This window comes from Paroedura picta, chromosome 1 (genome assembly GCF_049243985.1).
Source record: "Paroedura picta isolate Pp20150507F chromosome 1, Ppicta_v3.0, whole genome shotgun sequence".
NCBI lineage: Eukaryota > Metazoa > Chordata > Lepidosauria > Squamata > Gekkonidae > Paroedura > Paroedura picta.
This window is the reverse complement of record NC_135369.1, coordinates 84,345,000-84,363,902: the sequence shown is the minus strand read 5'-3', so window position 1 is coordinate 84,363,902 and position 18,903 is coordinate 84,345,000. Positions and strand designations below refer to the sequence as shown.

The 18,903-nt window shown below is 41.9% G+C and overlaps 1 protein-coding gene across 5 annotated transcripts in view; it reads right to left on the bottom strand.

Moving 5' to 3' along the window:
- Positions 1–1,040: 1,040 nt before the first annotated feature.
- The window catches only part of ARID4B (AT-rich interaction domain 4B), a 120,134-nt gene continuing 102,271 nt past the window's right edge, over positions 1,041–18,903 (bottom strand). For all 5 annotated transcript variants that reach the window (XM_077345655.1, XM_077345664.1, XM_077345626.1 and 2 more), the window contains 7 exons: positions 16,147–16,231; positions 14,272–14,464; positions 11,296–12,483; positions 8,475–8,585; positions 7,387–7,602; positions 6,874–7,020; positions 1,041–2,803 (listed from right to left, as the gene is read on the bottom strand). In XM_077345655.1, coding sequence (XP_077201770.1) covers positions 2,673–2,803; positions 6,874–7,020; positions 7,387–7,602; positions 8,475–8,585; positions 11,296–12,483; positions 14,272–14,464; positions 16,147–16,231 — 2,071 coding nt within the window. In that variant the 3' untranslated portion in view covers positions 1,041–2,672. The remainder of the gene's footprint in view (positions 2,804–6,873; positions 7,021–7,386; positions 7,603–8,474; positions 8,586–11,295; positions 12,484–14,271; positions 14,465–16,146; positions 16,232–18,903) is intronic.

Genomic DNA, 18,903 nt, shown 5'->3' with positions numbered 1-18,903 from the left:
GTCCTACTGCTTTAGTATCCTACACACTTGACTAGGAAGGTTAGTTACTAAACAATGTAGCATTCTGGGTTCCTGTTATGGAGCATTCTGACAAGTGGCTATGAAGGAAGCCTGCAGTAAGTATCCTTCCTGAGCAGCATCCCCATAGGCAGCTGCCTAGGAACAACAGCCAAAGAGGTAAGAAAGATTCCTTTTCATTCTGCCCCAACCATTTTGATCAAGCCAAAGACTGGATTTATTGTCCACCACTCCAAGACTAGTAAGGACAAATCCATACACAATGAGGCCCAATGAGGTAGCATGTGAGCAGCTCCAACTCCAGTAGCTAGGCTGGAACTAAATTTGATTTTGCCAACTAATAATTCAGTTCGTAAATACTTTCTTTTAAAGTATGAAAACATGTTAACAAGCTAGCTCAATGTGGGTAAAAAGTGTGCGAGCTTTACCGACACTGAGGTCTACCCATACCTGATTACTTTGTGCTTGTGTCCCAAGTTGACAACAAGAAGCATGCATTCTCCTCCCTCAAATTCTCACCAGTTTGGAGAAGATGACAAATGGCAAGAGTCTTTCCCACTCTTTCTAATTTCCTTTACACTTTAGCATAAATGAGAAATTTGCCTCTAGTATATGCTACAGCAAAGGAAAGCTGGGCCTTGTTGCATTCACATTATAAGAAATAGGAAGGATCCCTTCTATTTCTTTACTTTCCCATATTACAAAGTGAGAGAAATCCCTGCCTCTCTTCCAGAGCCCTCTTTGCATGCCAGAGGACTTGTGGGGTACGGATGGGAATAGGTGTTTGTTTTTAAAACTGAGGAGTTGTTGACTAGTAAGCCAGGTCATTACTTGTGGAACATTCTTTTTGAGCCCAATGTATGCTTAGAAAGAATTTACTTGAATTTGGTTCAGGAGGTATATTTATATGGGAATTTGTCCCAATGTAACACTTGCTGTTATAACATTGCATTACCTACACTGGATCTACGGCTAGCACTTTCTAAATGTGTTAATCACAGTTTTAGAAACGAAATCCAGTATTCACAAACTATGGCATTTTATTTCAGAGGCCTTTGCTTACATTTGTACAATATATTACATAATTCCATTGTCTGCAGAACCTAATATATACTTTATAGCTTCTCTCTATATGCCTTTCCTTCAATGTTTGTCAACAATGTTTTTACAGTCCTGTACATATCTGAATAGCTTGAAACCATTTTCAATAAAATCAGTAACCTTAAGCACACACTACTAAGACTGAAAATGCTTTTCTTAGAAAAGTCGAATGTAAAGATTCTGATACTCTAGCATCTACCAACAGAAGGTTTGAAATTCTTACATGTTGTATTGCCAGAAAAAAGAAATAAACATGCCTGCCTTCATAAGCCCCAGCCAAAAGAAGTACACAGAACTACAATTAAAACAGTAAAACAATCTGTACAATAAAGTACTGTGTATTAACAGTGCCAGGTATTAAATAGCTTGAATGAACACTTTCGCCATATACAAATGTCTTACAAAGGTGTGTAATTAAATACAAGTGCCAAACAAGAGAGGGCTTGGGATTCATACAACATAAAATCAATAGAAGTGGAAACAGTTGAGTTGATTTTGGATTTTGTACAAGGCATTTAAAAAAAAAAACAAGTCATATCTACCACTCAGTTATTTATATTATAAACAACTATCCCTTTGTGGCAATGTTCTTCTCAGCAACCATGAATTATATTAATGCAGTTTACTCCTTCTTGAAGACCTCTCAGTTGTAGCTCATAATAAAATAAGCATTACAAATGAAACATTTGTTGCTTTAACAGAAAAGAAACTTTTACAAGAAAACACAAAAATATAAGTGTTATAATTCATTATGAATAAATATACACTTTAAACTGGCTAAATACAATCTTTATACATTAAGATTTAATACAGTTTGTTAGCCATTTTCTTCCTTTTTCACAATGTATTTTTATCAAAATTAAAAAAAATACTGATTCATAGAAAAATGGCAAAGTACAGTAGTTTCATTCCAATTCATGGGTCATTAAAACCCACAGTAACCTATTTAGCCTAATTCAAACCTGTAAACATTAGTCAGCTTTTTAAACAGAATCCTTATATTTGGTTATCAGGTCTGATGGGAAAAAAATCCTATTAACGGCAGGTTTGGAATTAAATTAGATGTGCTTGACTTGTACAATAATAGCCACTGTGCAGTGACTTAGATTAAAAAAAACAATTTGTTGTAAAAATGAAAACAGGTTCATTTCCCCTAAATAATGGGAAAAAATCAAATGCTCCAGATTCAACAAAATACCAGGGACTATGTGAACAGTAAGTCATTTTAACACCTCAATTAATTAGGCCTATCCAATAACTGTACGCTTACTGTATTGATTCTATAGGCAGTGAACAGCCTCCCTTTGCCACAGTGGAAGGCCTTCAACTCAGTCAACATACAATTCCCAGACAAGTTGGAAACAATTATTGCTTGAGGAAAAGCAGTTTGTTGTACTTCTTCTTCTTAAAAAGTGCACTTAAGTGCAAAGTTAGCTTGACAAGAAATTTTTTTAAATACAAAATAGTGCTTGTCTGAAGTTTGTGCCACTGTGCAGTATAAAAAGTGGCTCTCAGCAGCCATTAAGTGCAAAGTGCTTAGGCAAGTCTTGCTGTCACCTGCACTCAACTGACATTCCATTTTGTGATGAACTGGACATAGGGGGATCTGCTAAACTTAACATAACAGCCGCTGTTATGGAACTCGAGGAAGGTGAGGAAGAGCTTGATGACGTGGTAGCAGCACCTGTAAGATAAGAATGCAAAAAGATCAATAGTGTTATATTTCTTGATTCCATTCATTTTTAGATTTGGTTTAACTTTGTTTTCTTCTACAGCAGGCTCTCTCAACCAGGGTTTCATGAAACCCTGTGGTTTCTTGATGGTCCTGGAAGGGTTTCCTGAATGGGAAGGAATTAATTGGGTTTTTTATATATTTTAAAAAATTGTTAAAACATTTATTGGGTGAGATGACCATATATGGTTATGCTGGCCTGATCTATCCTTCCAAAATGGCCAGTGATGAGCCTGGAGGGGGTGGGAAGGGGAGGGGCCCCAGGTGGGCATGTACACAGCTATGCTTTCCAACCATATTCTGTAAGATTGCTCCACTTCTGGGATTTCTTGAAGCCTGAAGAATGTTTCAGGGGTTTCTCAATGGTAAAAAAGTTGAGAAAGGCTGCTCTAGAGGGATAGCCATGTTAGCCTGTTAAAGGAGTCCAGTGGCACCTTAAAGCTTTACAAGATAGTATTCCAGCACACACTTTCATAGACTGGAGACCACATGATCAGGTGCAAAGTAACGAGTCCTAATTAGGCAGACATTTTATTTTATGCAGCTTAGTAGCTTATATATTTTTAAATACTATGATGTCCTTTACTAAAAATTGTTACCAAAATGAAATAAAATCTGGGACATGTATTTATTTGCATTTTGCAATCAGTTTGAAAGTAGTTTCTTCATGTATTGTAATCTATTGAAGCGATTCGAAGGATATCACATGTTGCCTTGATCAGCGTGGGAGGACACAGTGCTTCTTTGAATGGGGTGAGTTCCCAGAACTGATCTCCCCAGACCCACCTCTGAAAAAGCCACTGTGGAGGGTCTGACCACCTTCCAAAAAATAGGAAGGCTGCAGCAAGACTTGATAAGAATTGTTCTTCTCCTTCTTATATAAGCAGAACCTAAATTCAGAGCACCCACTAGCTTTGGCAACAGGAAGAAAAGATTATTTGTGCAATTTTCTCGCCCCCCCCCCCTTTTTGTTGTTGTTCTGGAAGGTCCCTAACTCTAAGAAGCAGCTGGGGGAGAAAGCTAATTGGGATACTAGAGAAGATTTACTTGTGCAAACTTGCTCTTTTGAGTGGAACATTTATTTTTAAAAAAATCATATCCTGTTCTTTGCTGAATTTGAAGTGGGCTAACAACAACAAACCCTACACGTAAAAGAAACAGATAATAAAAATAAAGTAACAGTGAAATCAACCTGTACAGCCGCAATGGCTGGCAGACATATTACAAACCCATTAATCACTATATGCCTTTGGGAAAAGTATTTCATAGTGTGTGAAGAACAGCCACAGAGGACTTTATCTAGAAGTATTCTGTAGGTTGGGTGCCTCAAATGTAAAAACACAATTCTTAGCCAGACCAAGATGGACTTGCCATATCCAAGGGATCAAGAAAACCACCAGCTAAGCTGCCCCAATTCAGTGCATGGACTCTTCTTGAAGAGGAGTCGTTCACTGGATCTAACCATTAGTATTTTTGAGTGAATCTGGCCTTGAGTCTAAGCCCAGTAACAAAGTAGCATGTTCCACTGAAATCTTTTCCATGTAATGCATATGGATTCAGGGTATATGGCAAAATGTAGTTGCTCCAAATATTACCTATTAGATGAACTTATATAGCAAATTCTCCAGACTCCATGTTCAAATAGCTGCTCTCCCAGCTCAGTCTTGATGTACAGTGAGGTGTGAGAATGAAGGGAAGGCCACCCTGCCACATTTCTAATCATGCAGCATGTGAGAGATTGACATTTGTGTTTCAGAACCAGTATCAAATTAAATGGGCTGTAATGTAGCACACCACTGAGACACAGATAATGCAAAGAACCAATTTGAATCCACTGATGGTTCTCTGAAGCAAGCCAGTCTACAGTGACATGTGCTATTGGCAAAGTACCTTTATCGGCACATGCTATTGCTGGGAATGCAGTAACATTCTCCATGAAATCCAAGTTGTTCTTACTCTGTAAGTTGACCCAGATTATTGATGTGGGACACATCTTCTGGCATAGCCCCTGGGACGACAATGGGTCCATACATGACATCCGTAGCCCTGCCCCAGGAAGCGTGCCAGAAGAGGCTGGGGCAGCTGCAGGTGCAGCAGCAAGCAGCCAAACTGAGCAATGTGGGCCTTTGCAGGAGGAGGTCGCACTGCCCGGGGAGGCCTAGGCAGTTGCATGGCAGCGTGGTGGCTAGGCGGGCCAGCGCCGCCACAAAGGTAAGGAAGGGGGAGGGAGCAGTGAGTCTTGGTGGAGGGGAGGCCTCTGGGGGCCAGGGCAGAGGCTGTGCAGCTCCCGGGGGCAGGGCAGCTGCCCTCCAGGCTTCCTGGGGCTGGCATGCAGGCCATGACACCAGCGCAGGCCCAGGCACTTCCCTCCAGGCTGGGGCCCTCCTGGGAGAAGAGGTAAAGAGGGAGGGGAGAGGACTCTTTGTGTGTGTGTTTGTGTGTTTATGTCTAGGGGGACGGACCAGGGAATAGGTTGGGGAAGGAAGAGGGAAAGAGAGGGGAGAAGGAAGTGGGGAGGAAAGGGGTTTGCATGTGTTTGTGAGAGAGAGACGGAGAGGGAGGGGGGATGGATTAAAATGCTCCAAAGCAAGTGTCCTACATATCTGTGAGAGCCTGGGTGTCACTTCTTTATTTCTGAAAAGTGTTACTATAAAAATTACAGAGTTTTGGGGCACCTGTCTTCTAGGTGCATAGTTACTTGGAAATCTGTCACTGTTATCTAGATACAAGATGGATTTGTTTTAGCACCACTTGTAATATCACTATTTTGTTAATGTATGGATAAGTTGCAGAGGTATCCAAATTCTTCTCAGTCAATCAATACACAAGAAATCAGTCCCTCTGTTTATTGATCAAGAGGTTATATTGATCTTTTTTATGGGCTTGTTAGCTTCCTTGACATCTTTCTTCCATTCAGCACACAGAAAAACTCTCACCCTTCGCTTTTAGTATACAGTCTCCAGAAAAGGGACAAGCACATGGGTCAAACTAGATGCAACAATGATAGATGTGAGAGCAAATATGCTACTGCTTTTAAAACAGGAAAGAATAACTGCAAAGGGGGAAGTTTTAGATTATGGCAGAAGGTTAATGTCTCTCACAGTATCCTTCTGAGATAATGAAAACTGTCTAGGAGAAGAGGCTAACCCCACTCCTCTGTCTGAACATGGGGAGAGACTGTGCCTTAGTGGAAAAGCCTCTGCTTTGCATGCAGATGGTTCCAGGTTCAACTGCTGCTAGTCAGACTAGATAATATAGACCTTGAGGGAATACTGATCTTATTCTGTACAAGGAAGCTTTGAATGTGGGTCTCCTACAATTACTACTAGCACCATTCCTAGCCTGACACTGACCTTTGTAAGGAGGAAATGTCCCTCCTGCATATTTTCACATTGCTTAAGAATTAGAAGCTACTGTGCATGAGAAAAACAATATGTCACAATGGGGAGAAGGTATTTATCAATATTTAAAGGGTAACTAATGTACCTAATTCTAAAAAAGTATGTTTGGAAACTAAGTCCAACAGATATGGTCATTTTTATCCATGACTGTCCTTATGAGTATTAGTTTAGAAACTGCTGTGTATTTCTACAATTAATTCCAACGAGCTATTCCTATGCAGCAACGATTATGACGAATGTATGAGACAAAGAAGTGCCAACCAGTCTTAATTAAAGGAAGCCATGAGAGTCACCCAAGTCCAACAGATATGGTCATTTTTATCCATGACTGTCCTTATGAGTATTAGTTTAGAAACTGCTGTGTAGTTTTACAATTAATTCCAATGAGCTATTCCTATGGAACAACGATTATGACGAATGTATGAGACAAAGAAATGCCAACCAGTCTTAATTAAAGGAAGCCATGAGAGTCACCCAAGATTCACAAAACAAAAGACCTAATTTGTTAACAGATGTCCAGAAGTCAAATTTTGATCTTACTGATCATACTGATACTATTTGATCTTACTGATACTATTCAACTTCAAAATATGAAAGAAATGTTTAGCCATAACTACTTACTTTCCCGCTCTTTTTTCTTCAAACGCTTTCTTCTTCGGTCAATGGAAGCTACCTCAGATTTTAAAGACAAGTAGTGTTTCCTGATTTCTTGTAACTTTTCTTGAAGGATTGTTATGCGCTCTGCACTGGTCATATTTTCCAAGTCAGCTGCATTTAAAACAACATCTGTTAGTCTAAGTTAAAATGTTAATTCTTCTTCCTTATGAAGAGTAACATAAAAATGAAGGAAATACCAGTTTGTAGGGAAAGGAAAAAGCAACTTACTACTTATTGATTAAATATCAGTGAAATCAAATGAATGGAAATGCAGGATTCCTAACAAATATCAAAAGCTGAAGAATATTTCAAAAATACAAGAATCTGCAAGATTAGATGAGCTAAGGACATCTAGTTTGTTTCTTAAGACTTGCAGCCCTTCTCCTACCAAGATTCCTTCCCTTGTCTCTGGTGCTCAAGCAGACACATAGAGTAAAACACAGAGAGTAAAACAAACAAAAGGGAATTTATGCTTACACATTTGGAAACTCCATTTGTAAAGTTTTGGCAAACGATTATTCTGTTCTTTAAGATCTGAATCTTTCTCCCCATTTTTCCCACATTTTGCCGGAGACTGTGTTCTTGCTGGAGATTTGGATTGCTGAGACTTCATTCCTGCAGAAGCTGATTTTGTTGGCTGAGATTTGGCAATACTTTCCCCAGCAGAAAGTTCTTCACTATCACTGCTGTTTGCTGAAGAAACACACAGAAATGTTCGGTATAGTTTTAGCTGTTTCCTAAAACCCCTTGAATTCCTTCAGGTGTTTGTTTCACTTTATAAATAACATTTTCTCTTCAAAAGCAATCATCATCTGACCATCATCCAATTAAAAACAGAATGACGGCTTGAACTAGATAAATGGAAATCTTACAAAGTTCCCTCACAGGTAAATAAGAATGTGACCTGGATCTGTAAGGGTGGAGGTAAAGCAAACACATAATCTGCTACAGGCTTGGCAACTCTTCAAAATCAGGGGGAGTGATGTGGAAGTCTCCTTGCCAGGTTTTTTCAACCAGGATTTCATGAATGGGTGGGAGTTAGTTAATTTTTCATATATTTTAAAAATTTGCTAAACATTTGTTATGACTAAATATGGTCACATCGACCATACCCCCCCCCCAAAAAAAAATGGCCAATGATGGGCCTGGAGTGGGTGGAAGGAGAAAGGCTCCAGGTGGGCATGTACACAGCCATGCTTCCCAACCATATTCTGCAAGATCGCTCCACATCTGGGGTTTCTCGAAGTCTGAAGAATGTTCCAGGGGTCTCTCAATTGTAAAAAATGTTTAGAGAGGTTGCTATATGCAGATTATACATGCAACTTAGTCATATTCTTCACTTAAACAGTATTGCAAATATTCACTTGTGAAGAACCTGAATATTATGGTTTTAAGTTTATAAAACCAGGTCCAAACTGGTGCAGCAAGACAATTTATATTTTATATTTATTTTAAGATTTATACACCACTCCATACAACTGGAATGTCTATGTAACTAAAATTCTCATAGATAAAATTCTATTTTATTATTCAAGTTTGGCTCTGCACCTAATTGCCATACTTACCACTTTTGCTCTTCTTTTTGTTGTTCATGACTGGAGTTTTGTGACTTCTTTTTTGCTTTTTTGCAGACCCACCTCCCTGGACATCTTTTAGCCTTTTCTGACCTGTACAGGCTACATTAAAAAAGCAGTGAGCACTTAGGATGAACAAGATAATCTGCCCTATGTATTTTGCATAACACAGACCCTCATTATAATGTGATAACGGCATGAGTTGGAATTATTTTAAATACTTCAGTGACATTGTCTGCAATTCTAAGAACACTTCCTCAGAGTAAACCCCATTCACTGAAATGGGATTTACTTTTGGGAAGATCTTGAGTAGACAGCTGATTGCTTCTACTATCAAATCCTCGATTCAATGAAAATATTTCAAAATAAACAGGGCAAGACCTAAATAAATTACTATGGGAAAAACAAACTACTGTTCCATTTATTTACTGCTCCAGCATACCTGAGAAACCACCGATCTCCTAATGCCCCTAGCAGGGCATTATGCTCTGTGAATCTAAACAAGCTAGTGGTCCCCAGCCCAAGAGAGCTCTTCTGACCTGGTAGAATGAGTTCCTGGAAGAGCAGAGGGTCCTGATGGAGCTCTTGCAGTTCCACAGGGCCTGTAAGATGGAGCTCTTCCACCAGGCATTTGGTTGAGGTTGGGTGGCAGAACATCGATTAGGCTCCCCCCTCAAACCACCCACCTATGGTTGGAGGTGGTGTTTCCAGCCATTGCATGGCAGAGAGAGATTTGGGGGGGGGGGGGGGCTGGTTATGGTTGTTTATTCTTATTGGTTTGGTTTTAAATTGTATTTTCCACCGTTGTGAACTGCCCCAAGTTGGCTGGCCTAGATGGGCAGTATAAGTCTAATTATATATATATAAATTAAAACTGATTGGTAGTGACAAGTGAGTAAATACTCTATCTTCAGTGACATGCTCCACTCTAGTGACATAAAGGGTATCCTTACCAAATACAGTAGTTAGCACTGTGTTGAAATTGTCTAAAACAATTTTCTATTGCAGTCCCATCAGCAACTATGATTTAATACAGCACAGTGATTAAGTTGGATTTTTGGGGATATTGTTTAAAACTTAAAGGAGAGCAAAACATTCTAGCTCTCAAGTCAGAGAAAATACTGGGCTGAAAACAAAGATTATTTTATACCGATGTGAATTACTTTTGTAAGTGGAAGCGTGTGCAGGGGATTTTATCATTTTCCCCTTCTGATCGCTGCCCCTCAACTCCATGCAATGCTACTCTTGAAGGGACAGCAGATCCTCAGGAACAGCAAGAGAGCAGCAGTGAACTGATGAAAATTGTCCCCCTTTGGTGGAGATGACTTATGGTGGCAGAAAAGGGTGTTAGGATTCAAGTCCTCAAACCTCTCATCTTAACGTATTTTAAACACTTATTCATTCAACTATCAATCATACTGGTTATGACTCTGACATATTTTGAACCTTCCATAGAAGTTAAATAATCAACGGAGAACTGAATGCAATTATATTAATAACTAGTAAAAAAGCCCACTGCAGTCAAAATGCAGTGGGCGCTAGGAGGGCAGGCCATGAGGGCGGCGGGGCTCTGCGGGCTGGCTTGGCAAGGCTGGGTTTGTGCTGTGGGGCCAGGGGCTCGCAGCCTACCTGGAGTGCGGTAGGCTGGCAGGGCGTGGTGGAGGGCGGTGGCACCGGCGCTGGGGGTTCCTTAAGCATGTTGCTGGCGGCGGCGGTCCCCAGGCGTCCTCCGGTGGGCGGCAGTGGCTGGGCGGGCCAAGGGGGCGATGTCCCGTTGCGGTGGCACTTCTGGCGGTGACTGAGGAGGCTACGGGGCTCTGACGGCCCCGACACGGGTTGGCCGAGCTCGGCCATGGCGGCCGCTGCAGCACCCCCGATGGCTTTGCAGAGTAGCGACGGCCGACCCCGCCCCCGCCGCGCCCTGGCGGTGGCTCGGCCGCTCTCCTTTCGGCCACGAAGATGCCCACGGCGCTGCGGAAGAGCGGCCTGACTCAGGAGGCGGGTAGGGAGCTAGCATTCAGGGTGCCGGGCAGGGAGCTCCCGGCAGCCATGCTCCGCGCGACTGCCAGATGCGGTGAGAGGCGCGAAGCGCCTCTCGCCGCGTCAGGCCGCCGGGCAGGGAGCCCCCGGCAGCCGCGCTTTGCGCGACTGCCGGAGGCTCCCTCGGGCGTCAGGCCGGGAGCAACTGTGAGCCGCGCGCAGCTGCTGGGGCTGGGAATCAGAGGGACCAATCGGCAGGCGCTTTGCGCCTGCCGATTGGTCCCTCCGATTGTCTGTCCTGAGGAAGGGTCCAATCCGGACCCTTCCTCATCCCGGACACATCCCGCCCCAGAACGACTTACTGCTTTATTTAGTCCGTGGCGCCCGCGGCGCCACGGGCGGTGTACAGATTATGTGTTGGATCTGCTTGAACAAGAGGGAGGAAGTCAGTTAGACCGTTTATGCACTGGGAACTTCACTGCCCCAGCTCCTGTGCAAGAACACAAATCGGGGGCGGATGAGGTACACCAGGTCCAATGCTCCCCTATGTGGGTGCAGGAAGAGGTGGGGCAACCTGCCACGACTAAATCTCCAGCCTGTAGCCCAGCATGAAACCTCCAGTGCATAAACTGTCTTACACCTAATTTCCCCTCCTTACTATAGCCTGCTGTGTGGCATGGTCTGTTGTTCATGAGGCTCTCAAATCTACAGCATCAGCTTTTCAAAGGTCATGGGGGAAGATAAGGAAAAAACCTGCCTTCTGTGGAAAACTTGTAGGATTCAAGTCACTACAATTTAGAACTGGAATATGGATTAAATGGTATATTTATACCTTTCTCAGTGTGTTCTGGTTGATTGCTGCTGCTGGAGCTGACACTGGCATCAAAACCTGTAGGAGATATATTTCCTTCTGACTGAAGATCTTGCAGTTCACCAACAACACTGTCCACCTCAATTGTGCTGTCTGTTTCACTCTTGATGCTTCGTACCTCTTCTTGATTTGGTGGCATTGTGTCAGAGACAGAGACACTGGACTGATGTCTGCTCGATTCTGCTGCAGTTACAGATGGTGGTGATTCAGGTGTGGTTGGAGGGGTGTTTAGCACTGAATTACTGCCACTACTTGGGAATTCAACTTTCTTGTCATTCATTTCAACTGTTTTTTCCTCAACAGATTTGGCATCTGTGCTGAGTGGCAAAGGCCTTTCAACTTTAGAACTGGACAAAGCAGTCTCCTCTTCCACCAGAGTTTGCAGATGCTCCTCTGGAACAGAATCCTCTGGAGAAGCATGTGGAGGGGAAGCTGCTGCTTCTGTGTCAGAGTCTGAAAAAAGTTCCTTGAGAGTTTTTTTGGGCCACTGCCCCTGAATACTTGACCACACATCTTTCCGATCCTTAGCTCTGGTATGCTGAAGTCTTTCATCAGAGTTGGTTAGGAGTTTCACTCTCTTTTCTGCAACTTCAGAGAAACCTGAATAAAAAGCATTTGTCCGTAAAGATTTCCTCTTCTCCTCTAACCCATTGTACTTCTTTGTTGGTGTTATTTTTAATTTTTTCCCTTCATCTTCATCTGAGGAGCTGTTGCTACTGTTTTCCAAACTAAGCATGTCTTTGCCATTTGATTTGTCATCCTTAATATTAGACGATCCAGTTTTTAAACATTCCTCTGTGACACCGATCTTCCGTTTACCACGTTTCACTTGTGGCTTTGTTTTGTCCACTGCTTCTTTTTTTACCTCTTTCCTTTTCTTGGAGGTTTCATTTTCTCCCTCATAATCAGTATCATCTGATAGCTCTGCCAGTTCTTTCAGCAGTCTTTCTGGAGATTTGGACATTGGTTTAGCTGCATCTGCAAGAGTTTTAGTCTCTTCTGGGGAGGATGAGCTCTTTTGCTCTTTTGGACAGAGTTCATTATTTTCTTTGTTCATATCCTCATCCTGAAGTTCCTCCTTACTGTTATTATGTACACTGAGAACACTTTGGTCATCATCCTGCTCACTTTCATCAGAGCTTTCAGAAGCTAATATAACAAACACAACGATTAGAAAATAAACCTCAAAATAAACCACATTCTGTTCATACTACCAGTACATTACATTACAAGTATATTGGTATGAAAACCAACATTTAACTTTGAGGAATACTAGGGGCATTTCTGCACCCATTAAATGTAGTTAAATGCTTACCTTACGTAGTCATTATATTCCAGCCCCTCCATATGATGTCACCAACATTGAGGGTCTGGGCAGTAACTGGTTTGCCACATCCTCCATTTTAAAGCGCTAGTTGGGGAATCGCATAAAGTGGATTCACTAACCTATTTAGCGCTAGCTACTGGAGAGCAACCAGCAGGCGAAAGGTATGGAGGCTCAAATGTGCCTGCCTTGTCCTGTCCTCGCAGCTGCCTTCCTCTCCCTTGTTCCCAGGGATGGGAATTTCTTTTAAAAAATGGCTAACTTACTGGAGCGACGAATAGGTGGACAAGCGTACAGGCAATGCCATAAATAAAAGATTTTTTTTCAAAGTTGTAACACAAAGCATGCCTCTCAAAATCAGGAATGATATTAATTTTTAAATGCCTCAAAGGACATAAGGGGTGGCATTCAAAAAGCACTATGTATCTATGTATCTAGGCTTGCGCTATTCGGCCGAAGCAGCCGAATCGCACAACCCTACTATGTATCTATGATTCTATGCACAGGCATTTCAACAGTGAAGTATGCAGTTTAAAAAAATTAGCGGGCATCACGGGACCTTTAAAATATGGAATAAGGGGATTGGTTGCCTGCATTGATTGACAGGCAGAAACACAATGCGTATAAGGCATGTTGCACTCTGTTGCCATTTCCAGCAGCAGTTGTGGAGGGTAAAACACACATAAAGGTGCAGACAAAGGCGACACAGCAGAAAAGGTGAGGAGGGGCTCGGAAGCACGAAAAAATTTAGTACTTTGGTCATTCAGCTGGCATAATGTAAACTGATGTGTGGAAATGCCGTAGCTGTGACAGCAACAAATCTGATTTGGTGGGAGGTTAATTCCCCAGTCCTGCAGACCCTCTCAACATCATGGCCCTTGTGGCGGTCTCCCTACCTACTACCCAGTGGCTGCTTTTAACCTTGTTAAGACACACAGAGACACACAACACAAAGATCCATCCATTATTCTCCCACTGTTCCATCTACTTGAACTACTGGGTATGAAATCCTCTATAGCGGGGGTCATCAACCCCCGGTCTGCGACCCGGTACCAGGCCATGAAGGCCTCAGTAGTGGGCCCCGGTGGCCATGCCTGCCTCTTCCCCCCACAGCGAGAAGCTCACCAGGCCGTGAGAGAAGCGGCTGCCAAAGCGGCCGCTTCACTTGCAGCCCGGCTAACTTCAGGCTGCTAGAGGGGGGAAATTTTCTGCATTTATTATGTTGAAGTTTGAATACATCTTAACATAAAGGTTTAATGCACTGAATATATAATGCATTCATATCTCTTGCTTTTTAAGACTAAAATAGATTATAAACAGGACAATCAGTACATGCTTATTTCAAAGAATTTCAGTCTGATGTTTACATTTATAGTATTCAAAGAACTAATAATTTCTGTCATTATTCAGACTATGAAAATCTTAATGTAAGAAGGCTGAAATGGAATTAATGGATTAATATTTTGAAGAAGAGAAGAAATGCTCACATTACAACCCATGCTTGGGTTAGCTGATGATGAACACAAACTACTAGATTAATAGCTACTTACAAGCTCATCTTATATAAAGACATTTTCTCTCAGATAATGAATTAGAAAGTCTGTTAACTCTACCTTGCAGTCCGTTAAAGATGGAAGCAATCTCTAAAGATTTATTTGGAGTCAATTCAGAGGTTTTGGCTTCACTGCTGTCTGGTTTGGATACCATCTCAGGTGATATACTGGCATGAAAAGGTGGCTTTGATGAGCGGCGCAATTTAAATGTTTTAGGAGAATATTTCTCATCTTTCTCTTTGTCTGCTTTATTCTGTTTTAAAGAGGAAAAAGACCTACTATTTACATTGTTAATTAACCCACACAATTTATCTCTGATAGGAGTTAACTGTGCAGTGCCAGAAGAAAGTGGTCACAGAAATGGATTTTTCCTGCCTTCGCATTCCCCCATCAAAACTCATGCAATATAGAGGATTGCACTGAGGAGAGACAAAATTGCCCCTCTTGCCTGTTAGATCAAGAAGCTCTTCGCTTGCATTCCTCTCCCCAGTGTGTGCTTTATTCAAGCTGTCCTATAATCTTTAACATCATCTTTTTGAGGGTTACAGGCAACTGCTGCAAGAGGTACGAGGTGGGAAAAATCGATTTCTGCCAGTGTCTTCTGCTTACACTGCACAAAATCTACCGTATTATCAACATAAAACAAAAAAAAACCCTTCATCAAATATGAACTGCGTAAAGATATTTTTCTGAACATTTTAAAATTTTAATCAAATAGGAAATATTTTATGTCACATTAAAGGTAAAGGTAAAGGTATCCCCTGTGCAAGCACCGAGTCATGTCTGACCCTTGGGGTGACGCCCTCTAGCGTTTTCATGGCAGACTCAATACGGGGTGGTTTGCCAGTGCCTTCCCCAGTCATGACCGTTTACCCCCGAGCAAGCTGGGTACTCATTTTACCGACCTCGGAAGGATGGAAGGCTGAGTCAACCTTGAGCCGGCTGCTGGGATTGAACTCCCAACCTCATGGGCAAAGCTTTCAGACAGCTGCCTTACCACTCTGCACCACAAGAGGCTCTATGTCACATTAGCAACTTTTAATCCCAGAAATGCACTAATGTCATTTTGCCTTCATTAGATACTGCATTTCTGTAAGAGAAGTACTGCGAGGCTCCTCCTTCACTGGCCCCACCCTCCTGCCTTCCACCATGTTGGCCCACACTGGGGGAAGCTCCTTCAGGCCTCAGAATAGGATGTTGCAGCACTTTCATCCTCTTCTCTTCCTTGGATAGCTGTCTTCCTTCTGGCATCCTCCCACATTATTCCTGGAGCTTCTCTTATGCCTGCCCCATCTTCCTTTCCCCAAAGTCCAATCCCAGCACTGCTTGTCTGGTTCTGGCACCTGTTCTAGCCAATCTGGAGACATGGGTGGGGTATTTGCCCATCATTCCTGGCTGTTGCCTGTCCTTAATCCCTCCCTCCAACCCCTGGCTTCTCCCTACCTTTCCTTGACTGCACGATTCTATCCACCATCGCTCACAGCTCACCCTGTTCTAGCCCTGTTTCTGGGCGGCTGCTGTTGCTGGATCTATTGGCAAAGCTGTTGCCCTTCCTGAGAGTGGGGTCCACTTCTCTGGCAGTCTCAGGGACTATCACGGCCTGCTCTTGGATGGCGCAAGTGTTGCCAGCTTGTCACTGATCGATGACATTATTGGCCTTCTCAGGTCAACCCAAGACAATTCCCATCCTCAGCAACTACTGGCCCCTCCCAGCTTAGCTCTTGCTCCAGCAGCTGAACTGGTGGTCTTTCTCCCGAGCTCAAACAAGTGCCTGCTGGTCTGATTGTTCAGCCCTGCTCCTATGCCTATGATGGCCCAACTGTGGCTGGCAGTAGTCTAGGTGAGTCTGGGCCAGCTCTCACATAACATGAACAATAAATCATCTTTTCCATCTTTGCACAAGAATAAAATTCAGTAGTAGTCATAGTGATCTACCTTTATTTTCTTTCGATGTTTTATTTTTGGCACATTTTTGTCAGCTGGTCTCACTATCTTGTCTGCTTTTATCCATTCATCATACCTGTGGAGAAATAAAAAAACACACCGTTACTTGTAGATCTGCCATGTTTTAAAATTTTGACTCTCTACTGTAGTTGAACAATCTGTCAATATTTAGGATGATAATAATAAGAATGCTACCTAGCATTTATAAAGCACCCTAAGCATTTTGTATACATTATCTTACTGGAGCAACAGCTGGTTCTAGGAGGCCAGTGTTTATTATCCCCCTATTGCACAGGAATCAAGACAGAAAAAGACTGGCAGCCTAAGGACACTTGGAGAGTTCAAGACTTCCTGATGCTGAGGTTTTCTCTTGGTTGCTGAGCTATGCTAAATCTCTTGGCACACTTGCCACTTAGCATCTGTATATTCTTCTGAAAAGAGTCACAGAATGCATGGAATCTTAATCGGGTTCTTCACATTCTATACCTCTGTTATGGATCTGCTTTCTCCCCACATACGGGATCTGCTTTGGTAGGAAAGCTTCTTACTAGTAGTGGAAAGCCATGGAAAAACAGTGGAAGGATAAATTGTGCACGTTTTTATATCAAAACAAGTTCTTAGAGTAAGAATAAAAACACATTATCAGTATCCTAATATCATTTATTACTGTGAATTGGACAATAAATAGGCCTTGTGCTGAAATCCAGATAAAAATGGTTAAATTATTATTTATGGTGTGGATACAAAGAACTGTGAACAGAGTTTGCTGATTTCTCCTGTGCAGCCTCACCCTTGCTGTTCCTGGGGGACTTTTGGGAATGATCTAGGACAGAGCGGTAAAACTCATATTTTTACGAAGGCTGGATCTGACATAAATGTCACTTTGACAGGTCAAGCAATGTGTGCTATAAAATGTAATGCCAAGTACCAGCGATATAGACATTATAAAAGACCCAGGCAAACCCAATTATTTTACTCAAAATTCAAATGTGCTTAAAACATTAACATTTTTTACAGTATCTCCCTGATGCCTGTCCTCCCACTTTCACTGCCCATATCTCATCAGCACTAGGACAGTATAGGGGACATAATGGGCAGCATGGGCCAGTTCAACACCACTGGTCAAGGTAAAACAAGACATGCCACAGAAAGTGAAACTGGTTTCATAGTTGCACAGATTGTGCAAAAGATCACATCAGGGGCAGGGGAGGTTCCTGCCAATTCCTATTGCAGCCCCTTGTACTGCACACCATACAATTTCCAAAAGTCCTCTGATCTCAGAAGCAGCTATCTATTTGTGCGTGCTGAAATAAGGGTAAATAGGAGAGATATGTTTCATAAATATTTCTCTATTCACAGGACTCTGATCAATATGTCTAAAAGTATTGGCTAAAAAGGTAAACTCTTATGAAGTACAACATCCATGGTAGTTAAGCATTTATCTCATCGACAAAATAATTTCTTGTAAAAGCACTTCGTGTTCATGTATGCAGGACATATTTTATTCTTTCCTTTTAAAAAACATTTCTAACTCTCATTAGATAAATTTGTTACTTTGTACTTGTTACTCATTAAGTACACTAATTACACAAGAGCAATCACATCAGCACAAATAAATTATAGGTTTGATATTCAAAGTTGGATATTATCAATTGAAAGGCTGTGAGATCACTATGCAGGCATTCCTTACAGTGACTTAACTGAAGAAAGCAGATCAATTTGCCACAGTCCCCAAGGCTTTTCCATTTAAAATCTCCGAAACTGCCATCATTGCTCACCCCAACCACTGGAGAGACAGATGTGTGGCCAATGAAACAATAATCTTAACCCTTGCTATAACTTCCGTATCCATGAGTCACTTGTCTAGTGCAGCTACATTTGGAAATCCCTCTGTCCTGGCTCTGTCCTGCTTTTAATGTCCATTACCAAACTGGAATTCAATGAAGACATTAAAACTGTAAATCACTCAGAGAAATATTGAGAGATACTAAACTATTTCCTCCTACTCCTCTACCACTTCAAGTTTATCTAAGTCCTGCTCGCTAGTTTCTGAACGTCACTATGAAGAGACAATATGCAAGAATCCAGACATTAGGACCAGTGGCATACATGCAAGAGAAAGCACAAACTGTCACCAACATAGGCTTGAAACTACAGTCTAAATTTATGGAATTCAAACAGATTGGTTCTATACAGGCTCATCAGTATAATCTCTCTTTAGCTTAGTTCCACCTTGTTCTTTTTAAAAAAATAGTGTGGCAAATGGTTTCGATTAGATACATTTCACCTCTAGTTTCAATATTTAACTCAAGGAAAAATGTAAACTGGTTGGGTTGGATCAAGACAAAAACAGCAATTTCCACAAATTCCCCCTTCTTGCTCCAGACTCCCTTCATATCATTCCTAAGGTCTCCCAACAACATTTTGTGGAGATCACTGCACTGTGGTAGGAGGAGTAGAAGTAGGTAAATCCCATCCCACTGACAAAAAAAATTAATCTGGATTTGTCTAAATCTGGCTGAATTTTCTTTTAAAGGAAAGCATCCCCATGAGCAGAATGAAATTTGTCTTCTTCCCTCTGCTGCTACAGTCCATTGATCTCTCAAAAATACTATTTCTTGAGGACAGAGCATCATTTTGGGAAGTTTGGTGTATAGTAGCAGCAGGGGTAGGCAGAAAAATTCTGTTACACTGATATAAGGAGTCTAGGACCTCTGCTAACAAAAACTAAACTTTGGATCCAATTCA